This window comes from Pteropus alecto, unplaced genomic scaffold (assembly GCF_000325575.1).
Source record: "Pteropus alecto unplaced genomic scaffold, ASM32557v1 scaffold49, whole genome shotgun sequence".
Taxonomy (NCBI): Eukaryota; Metazoa; Chordata; class Mammalia; order Chiroptera; family Pteropodidae; genus Pteropus; species Pteropus alecto.
In genome coordinates, this window is record NW_006443131.1 from 3,408,661 (window position 1) to 3,417,945 (window position 9,285).

The 9,285-nt window shown below is 53.8% G+C and overlaps 1 protein-coding gene across 1 annotated transcript; it reads left to right on the forward strand.

The window, feature by feature from the left end:
* Positions 1-5,073: 5,073 nt before the first annotated feature.
* S100A10 (S100 calcium binding protein A10) lies at positions 5,074-8,267 on the forward strand. Its single transcript, XM_006923615.2, has 2 exons — positions 5,074-5,224; positions 7,852-8,267. The coding sequence occupies exons 1-2, from the start codon at positions 5,093-5,095 to the stop codon at positions 8,011-8,013; spliced, it is 294 nt and encodes a 97-aa protein (XP_006923677.1). The 5' UTR covers positions 5,074-5,092; the 3' UTR covers positions 8,014-8,267.
* Positions 8,268-9,285: the final 1,018 nt, after the last annotated feature.

Consider the following 9,285-nt stretch of genomic DNA (forward strand, 5'->3'; position numbering starts at 1 on the left):
GGGAGGGCTGGGCGGGCCGGCAGCTGGCACGTACGGTTCCGAAAGGCCGCCTGAGCCCGTCGCCCGGAGGCTCAGGTTGGGCTTCCTGTCGTCTGCCCCGGGAGAAGGTTCCACTGCGGGCGCAGGGAGGGAGGTCCGTTTGATTTCTTTATACTGCAGTTTTGCTGGGGGCGCGGGGAGGGGCGAGAACTATGTAAAGTGATTTTTCTACCGAAACGGTTCCCCTCTCACTGCCGTAAACAAATAGAACTACAAAGAAATAGGGAAAGCAGGCTCGATCCAAGACCTTCCGACCCAGATTAACCTGGACCGCTGCAATGAGACAGCAGCCATAGACACGCTGGGTACCTGGTAACTTGAACTTGGCCAAAAGAATGGCGCTTCCTCCAGCCCTCAGTACTGCACTGTCCAGCCTCGGCTGGGCTCCACCTAAACCCGGACCGTGCTGCATTGGGCGGGGGCGGCCAGGCCAGACTGGACCGCGTTAAGCCCACCCCGCTTCCCTCCGCGGGGAACTAGGAGCATTCGGCAGGGCGTGGTCAGCACAAAGGGCTGGGGTTCTCCCAGTGGAAGCCTGTGACTCAGCTGTGAGACCACGCGGGTGTGGCCCTGATGGTTCCAGCTACTCTGCAGATGGTTCGGACAGGGCACTCCCTGCAGGGAAAGGGGATCTGTGCCATCTTCGAGGGCATTTTCCAGGAGGAAGTGAGTCACCCCAGGACTGGCTGACAATCTGAAGGAGTGTCCTTGACAATTGCGGGTGAGGGCAGTTAGCCTGGCAAGGGCACGGAGAGACCCCTGCTGGGTGATGCGCCTTCTGCCCGCTGGCTCCGCCTCACTGCAGGGTAGCTTCTCCCGTTAAGAGGTTTGCAGGTGCTGCAGTGCGCCACCCCCACCCCCCCACCACACACCCACACACCCAGGCATCTTGCGTTTCATCCCGCAGGCAGTGGGTTTTTATATCCCGCGCTTCAGGTGAGGCCAGCCTCATGGAAACACCCCGTCAGTGATCTTTGCCTCCAACGTGTTTCTGCAGATTGCAAAAGATAATGCCGGGGTTTGGGGCAGGAATGAGTTCACATAACGTGTGAGGTTTCTTCACCGGCCCTGCCTCCACGGACTCCTGTCCAGTTTCTCGAGCATCGTTGCATCCTCTGAATGGTACAGGCCCTCCTCCACAGCCAGAAGCTCCTTTCCTTATTGTGGTCCTTGGTCCACCATTTGGAGTTACAGTTCCTCAACTTTTCTGGAGGGTCCACTGTGCATAAAGCACCCTGATTTCTAGGTGATGCTCTCCCCTGGTGTCTGCTCCATGTCATGTCGGATGGGCCCTCTTCCTCCCATGTCTGGCCTCTGGCCACCCCCGTGCAGTCTGGCCTTGGCCTGGGTGGAGCCGAGACCAAGTGCCTTCCTGCTTTCCAATGACGGGCCCAAAAATGTGACTTTAGAGCACTACCCACTTATATGCCTTTGGCCACAGTCCAGCCTTTTAAAGTTGGGAGAAACAATGGAACCCTTTCAGGGTGACAATGCAGAAATCAGCACGCGGAGTGCCGGGGAAGCTGGACTGACATTTTAGGATTTTTCCTAAGCTTCTCATTTTCCTGGGAACTCACCAATGTAGGAACATTGCATCAAAAGCAAAAAAGAAGGAATTTGCTTATTTTTAACAATTTTCGGCACTTCCTAGCCTTTCACTCAATAACTACCATCCCACCCACCAATGGATTTAATACCAATTGTCACATGGCTGTTGTTTGCCAGCTCAGGTTGGCGCCTGACAATTCGTCAAGGAAAAATGGATGTCTCTGTTGGGGCGGATTCTGCATTCTTTCTTCCTTTTGGGCTGCGCCCAGAATCTTCCTTTGCTGCCCACGTTTCCAGTGGGGAGGTTTTCTGTTTGGTGAGAGGCGGCAGAGACAGCCCGCATCCAGATCCGTTGCCAAAACTCATTTTTCCTTAATTTCCTTTAGAGATCAAGTTCAAGAATGCCTTCTGAGTTCAATGTTCAAAAGAGACTTTTTTATTTTTCCTTTTTGAAATCTCTTAAGCAAAAAGAAGGAAACCTCGAACACAGTTTAAATAACAGATGTTTGTTTTCGCTGACACCCCACCGACTCTTTTCTGGGTGGGCTCTAAGAAAATTAGGGTATGAAAAAGACACAGAAGAGCGAAGTAAATGAGACCTCTTGCTCTTCAAAAGGGTCCTTCTGGAAGTCACCGCCTGCGTCTGGGCACGGGCCCAGAGCAAACATTTGGGATTGCTCAGGAGCAGACTACTTTTCGAAGGGGCCGCCTGCTTCTCCTCGGGTGGTCAAAACTGACACTATTATCAATTTTGTTCTTATTGCTTCTTAAGGAGGCTCTACAAGGGCAGGGTGCTAGCTCCTCGGACCCCGCCCAAGAAGCCCACAGTCTAGTGGGGAAAGAAACAGAGACACAGTTAACTAGAATTTATGACATGTTTTTCGATAGTATGCCATTGGCTGGTGACCTCCCCAAAGGCAAGCACCTTGGAACGAGTGTGTGTCTGCCTGCCTCTGACAGCATGACCAGGACGTGAAAAGTAGGTGCTCAGCGTAGGAGAACCGAAAATGGAAAACTGTGGAGCCCAGAATTCCTTTCTGCAGAAGACCTATTGCCCAGGCAAACAGGAGATACACAGACATCAGAATAAAATGATCTGATAAAAAGTGAGTGAACAATGAGGACGTTACATCCCGTGGCACTCAGAGAGAGAGAGAGAGAGATCGAGATCGAGAGATCTCAGAGAGAGAGAGAGAGAGATCGAGATCGAGGGATCGTGCCAGGGGCTGACCAGACCTGTTTAGCAGGATGCATGTTTTCTCCCCCGCTTGTGGAAGCTTGTGGAAGCTTGTGGAATGTGCTCTCTTCTGTGCTCTACTGTTCCGTTGGCAGGCGGCCCCTTCCCCGGCCCTTCCTGCTCTCTCGTCTGCCCGCTGATCTCTGAGCTGCCCGGGTTTCAGCCCAGACCGGGGTGATCACACCTGCACCTCAGCTCCTGCCAAGGGGATTATCTGATTCATTCGCTCAGCAAACACGGAGTTAGTGGTTATGAATAAAATAATGCAGTTATTATCCTAGAGGAATTTAAATCTAAGACAGGGAGACAGACTGGTAGACAAACAAGTGGGCTGAGCATTTCGGGTGCAGGAGGACATCATCTGGGGCACAGGGAGGACGCAGCTGGCCCTCGGCCCCAGGCCCCAAGCCCTCCAGTGAAGAAGCACCTAAGCCAGAAGCCAGAGGCCAGCCGGCCCCGGGGCGAAGAAGCATGCAGGGCGGCTGAGGGAAGACGGCCTCGCCCTCTTGGAGATAGTAAAGGTGGCCTCGGCTCACACCCGTTTTTCTCAGAAGTCCCTGCTTCTGGGGCCCTCACTCCGGCTCTGCAGGGTCCTTTCCTTCTGCTCTTCCCTGGGAAGACAGTGAACTGGGTGTCGCCCCACAACTCCTAGGGTCTCCGGGACTTGGTCGCGAAGTGCCCTGCCCTCTGAGCTTGGGTAGAGATATTTTAAACCTCCTTTCCTGAGATTTCGGAACTGGGATGGGATCCCACATCCTTCTCCCACAGGTGACTCACTCGGTTCAGATCTCATAAGGTGCTGGACTGCCAGAACCAACCCAGGCCAGGCTGACCCATCTCTGCCCACGGCCCTCCGAAAGCACGCGGGAGATGGGGCAAGCCAGACCCGGCCGTGCAGGGAGAGAGGGGGACCAGGGCGCTCGGGCCCCTGGAATCCGCCTGCCAGGGCCGCGTGAGCACCGTCCGCTGCGCGCTCTCCAGGACTCTGCCTTCCCCGTGAATCACGCCGGGTTCTCCAGCCCTCCCCAGAGCAGCACATTCCTTGGCATGCTGGTTCCTGTACTTTTCTGGGGATTAAGGGGTAGAATTTACTGTTCTTAAGTGTAATTGGTCAATGCTCGTGTTCGGCAGCTCCACCTTCTCCTCCGTAAAAGATGGCATTTAGAGGCCTGTGTCGAACACGATCTGCCAGCAGCAGAAACCAGGCCGAACGCGTGTCTCGTGTTCCCACTGGCGCTCGCCAGCAGGGGAAGGGGCTGGCCTCTCCTCCGACCTGCGCTCGAAACCTATTCTTGTGATTGGTTTTTTAGGAATGGTATATTACAGTCTCCGTTCAAGTTCATCTGTCTCGTACACAGTAGCAATTTTAGGTGATCCTGGCCAAAGCTGCTCTGTTCTGGCCAAAAATTCCTTCCAATTCGGCCAGAATCTTCTGAGCTTCCGTCAAGCCCTGGGTGCTGAGTCTTGATGAGACCTGTCCCCCCGGATCATGGGACAGGTCTCCTTTCCTCTCTTTTAAACTCTTCATGACAAAAAGCTCCTGCTCTCCCACTGTACCCCAGATGGTGAAAGTCACTGTTCTGTCCTTGCTGCCAAATATCTGTCAGGTCCCCAAAAGGGTGAAGGGACACTCTTACTTGTTCCTTCTCAAGAACTAGATAATGAGCTTTGGGTAGTCGGGGGGAGGGTCGGACAAGTGCATTTTACTATTGAAGATGCACAGAAATGTCTCTGTTGCGAGTTCAGAGCTTTAGTAAAGAAGCATACCCAGCAGGAAAAATTCATCCGTAAGCGACTTCTAAACCCTGTAAGTAGACAGAACCGGGTTCGCCAGTGGAGCTTGAGGGCTGAAGTTTTCACACTAACCAGGCTTGGCCGTGTGGGCCGTTGGTTGGCACGCCACCGTATCTAAGAGCCCCATTTACCAGTGTCAGGAGGAGTGACGAAACATCTGTAGGTGCTTTGTCATTTAAAAAGAGACACACTGATCTCGTCTCTCCAGATGATTCGAGGTTTTATTCTTCATTAGGTGATTCATGCAGAATTAGCAGGCAACCAGGTGAATCCCTCACTCCGAGGCCCAGAACCCGGGGCGAATCGGTCCTTAGAGTCATTGAATTTTGCAGCTGGAAAGAATCCAATGGCTGAGCTAATAATCACCCTCCTTCCAATTACCCTCAGTCAGGAGACCAGCAACCCATGTCGCTTTAAAGTTAACGGAAACCCTGTCTGTCCCATCCTTCCTGCAGAGCAGCAGACCGCGCCGAAATGCCGTCTCAGATGGAACACGCCATGGAGACCATGATGTTCACCTTTCACAAGTTTGCTGGCGATAAAGGCTACTTGACGAAGGAGGACCTGCGGGTGCTCATGGAAAAGGAGTTCCCGGGGTTTCTGGAAGTAAGTGCTAGAAGCATGTCTGGGTGGCGACTGTTCGTAAGGGGAAAGGGATGCAAAGATGACGCGGCCCCCGCCCGCGAGGGGCTTAGAATGGGACGCACGGCGGGACGCCACGCAGACGGCCACGGCGAGGCGGGTGTCAGAGGCCATCGGGAGCCCTCCGCGCCGCTGAGACCGAGCTGCAGGAAAGGCCTCTCAGCAGAGTCCCCATCCCCGGCAAGGCCGCCTGGACCTGGCACGGGAGATGGCGCGTCCTTGTCCCAACCACTTCGAGCAACTGAATCTCGCTGCTTAAATGCGTCAGATAAAAGGCTTTCTAAGACTTTCCCGACTCTAAAGAAACGGTGTAGAACACCCGAGGGCCACGCATCGCTCCAGAAAGAATTGCTTTTCACACGGAAGACGCGAGAACGCAGGAGCACGGCTTGCGTTCTCGCGTCACCTGTACAGACCGAGGCATCCGGGAGGACTAGACGGGGACTCTGCCATCGGCTCCCGCGTCACTCAGGACATTGGACAGCTGTCCTTGTACGTCGTGGGCCCTCGAGGGATGGTTGATACATGTCACTGAAGGTGAACGGTGCTTGACAAAACGCTAGATTGCGATGCACGCCGTTTCCTTGCCACGACCGGAGCCACTCGGAAGGGTCGTCACGGGGCTTGGTGTGGAATGACGCGTCCGCCCTAAAAGGTGACGGGGGTGACGGTGAAAGGCGGGTCCTGCCTCGCGCCTGGACGAGGGCATGGTAGTCAAGGCCCTGCCTCCCGACGGAGGAAGCAGGGTTGTGCACCCCATGATGACATGTGATTTACATGTCATCGATGCCAGTTAAATAACCGGCTGTCAGTTGCCTCGCTAGCCTCTCCGAGCGCCAGTTACCCGAACGTTGTCCCAGAATGAATCAGGATACACTGTGACTCTGCTTCCCCACAGTCCCGTGAGACGGCCCCGGGCCAGGGGTCAGTTCACAGACTGCAGGGCCTCAGTTCCCTCCTCTGTAAAGCAGGACCGCTGGACGTGTAACCTGCGAGGTCACGCTCCCCCGCTGCGATTCTTCTAGGCAAGCAGAAAATGCTCGGTTGTGAGCCCGCCCGTCACACGAACAAAGCCATCTTGGTGACTAAATACCCGTTAACCGCGTTGTTGCATAAGTTTGAAGCCAGCGTGACTGTCACCGGAGACGCAGGCCCTTCCTCCCTAAAGGCTTTGTGGCCTGAGGACAGAAGGGTGTGTGTAGCGTGGGGTGCTGACCGTGGAGTCACATCTGTTCCAGGCGTGGGCCACACGTCCGGGCACAGCCACGCTCACCACATTCACAGCGTCTTGTTTCTAAAGTTGACTCCGTCTCTCCTCCGAATTTTACTCCTCCTGACCGCGGCCAGGAAGCTGGGAGCGAGGCCAGAGTTAACGGAACCCACCACGCACAGAGGCAGCTGCACAGAGCGGGCTGTCGCTGTTCGCTTGGGGCAGGAGTTTTCGGACCACGTGTAGGTAAAGCGGCCGCCTCCCCTACAGGGTCCCTGAGTGGTGTGTAGACACCCAGCACACTTGAGGCACCGAGTGTCAGCTCCCTCTCTGGTACACAGTGTACGGGACTCATAAATCACTTTGTTTGAGACCCTTCCACTTCTAAACGGCCATATTTCCCTCTCTGGCTGACGGTGCAGCCCCTACAAGGGAAACCACACTTTCTCACTTCTAACCATCATCGCTGAAGGGGAGTGTGATCACGCCGGTCCCCAGAGAAGCAAGAAGAAAGGAGGCTCTTGCCTGCCGCCTGGGTTCCCCACCTTCACAGCGGCACAGGGGTCACTGCAGTTCCTGAATCCACCTCGCGTATCCCTTTTGAGGGAGTCCAGCGAAGAGCGTGGCACACGCGGGTTCACCAGCTCATCAAGCCTGGAAGCGACGTCGGAGACACCAGTCAGCCTCCTCAAGGCACAGCTGGTGCACGAAGGCCCGCCAGGTGTGACGACTCAGTCCAGGTCACGGGGCCAACATGATGCGAAGCCACCCCGGCGTGGCCCCGGCTGTGGCAGAAGGGAAGAGGAAGGAATGAGGGCCAGCGACCCCTCCGCCCTCCCCAAACCTGGCACCCCCCACGGCTCCGCCAGCATCTCTTTAAAGCCACGGGACGGGGATCCGAAACTTACCCCCTAAATAACCTTACGAGACCTTTTTCTCCCTTTCCTTTTGAAAGGACTTGACTATACCAGGAATAAAAGTTTGTTAAGGGAATGTCGGTTTAAACTACAAAATGGGGAGTTTAGGGTGGTTCTTGGGCAGAATCTTGTGATTTGAAAATTGGAAACAGCTGAGCTGGACACACACAGCTGCTCAGGAAGCCTTGCTGGGTTTTAAGCGGCAAGAGCCGTGGGCTGAGAGCTGGGATGCCTGGGTCTCCCTACTCTGGCACGGAGGAGGCCATTTCTAAGGTCTCTGTAATTCTATGAAAACGTGCCACGGAATCCTCTTTCCTAGCTTAAAATATAATAAATAGCAATTTACTGAGATGCTCCCGCAAGGCAGCAAAATCCGTTTCGATGACCTGCAAAGACCACTTACGACCTAAAACTGGGCGCTGACTGATAGTTCGGGCCTTATTTTGTATTTTTTATTTTTTCAGAATCAAAAAGACCCTCTGGCCGTGGACAAAATAATGAAGGACCTGGACCAGTGCCGAGACGGCAGAGTGGGCTTCCAGAGCTTCTTCTCACTCATCGCCGGCCTGACCATCGCGTGCAACGACTATTTTGTAGTGCACATGAAGCAGAAAGGGAAGAAGTAAGCAGCGCGGAGCAGCACCTCCCGCCCTGAGGGGAGTTCGCCCAGCCAGCCGCTGGGGCATCTCTGCCCCTTAGCTTCCCCGCGTAAGGGTTCCATGAGCAGACTGGGACCCTTAGAAAATGTACAAATGAAATCCTACCCCCATTTTGACGAGAGAAAGAAAAGCCAGTTAAAGCCAGATAAGCTTTTGATTTTTATATTGCTTGCATCCCCTTGCCCTCAATAAACAAAATTCTTTTTTAGTTCCTAATTTGAGACAGAATGTTTGTTCCTTCTTGAGAAATCCCTGTTCCCAGCTTCCCCTCACACAAAGCCCGCAGGCCCTGGAGCAGGGAGAGGGGTGCCACCCACAGACCCGGAAAATGGGAAGGCGCTTGGCGCAGGCTTGGAGTCTGACTTCTCTCACTGACCTAACCTGTAGCGGTGTCTGCCCAAAGGAGCACAGCACCACGGATTGAGAGGAGGCGCTTCAGGAACATACTGTCATTTTATCATTGTCGGGCGGTCTGTTAATCCACTGCCTTTCCAGCCCGCACGGTGGATGTCTGAGATGTCTACGTCCATTTTTCAGAGCAAAGTCTCAGCAAACTCTAGGGTAAAAATAAGTCCACAAGACAACTAATCAAAGGAGTCTAGCGCGATGCCTCAGTGACATCGCGTTAACATTGACTGAGCTGTCGGGAAATGGACCAGCACGACTTATATCCTAGGATGGCGCTTTGGTGTAAAGTGCTGGTATTGACGTCTTGGTAAACAGCAAAACGTGTCTCCCAGCCGGTTCACAAGCCTCGGCACCTGTGCATTACGTTCTATGTGCTTATTAATAACACAATGCTCTTTGAATCGGCATATGAAATTGTTCCAAGTAAACAGGTTCTATGAAATGGAAACATTTATTTTTATGATTGGACACATCATAATTCTGGGGAAAAGTTCAATATAAGGTCATCTACCACCACAAGGGAAAGCAGGCAGGAGGGAACCAGGGTAATCCAAAACTAGCTTTGGGGAAAAGAAAGTTAATAAAATCAAGGTCAAAGATAACATTCCACCATTTAACTTTGTCTCAGCCATCAAATGCACAAGGTAAGACGACTCACAGCGTGGTAGCTGTGGGATTATGTGAGCACGTGTGCGAAGCGGGGTTCATTACGGGGTCGTGGATGGAGGAGGGAAGGGAGCCAGCTGAAGAAACAGTGCAGGGGCGACTCGCAAATCCAGGCCATAGGACCGCCCATCAAGGGAGCTGCTGGCTCGGGGAGCTGCCTGCTGA

Excerpts from the sequence above, each read along its gene's own strand:
- S100A10 (XM_006923615.2), top strand. The coding sequence starts at position 5,093 with ATGCCGTCTCAGATGGAACACGCCATGGAGACCATGATGTTCACCTTT. Across the intron at positions 5,225-7,851 it reads AGTTCCCGGGGTTTCTGGAA|AATCAAAAAGACCCTCTGGC; the intron begins GTAAGTGCTAGA and ends TTATTTTTTCAG.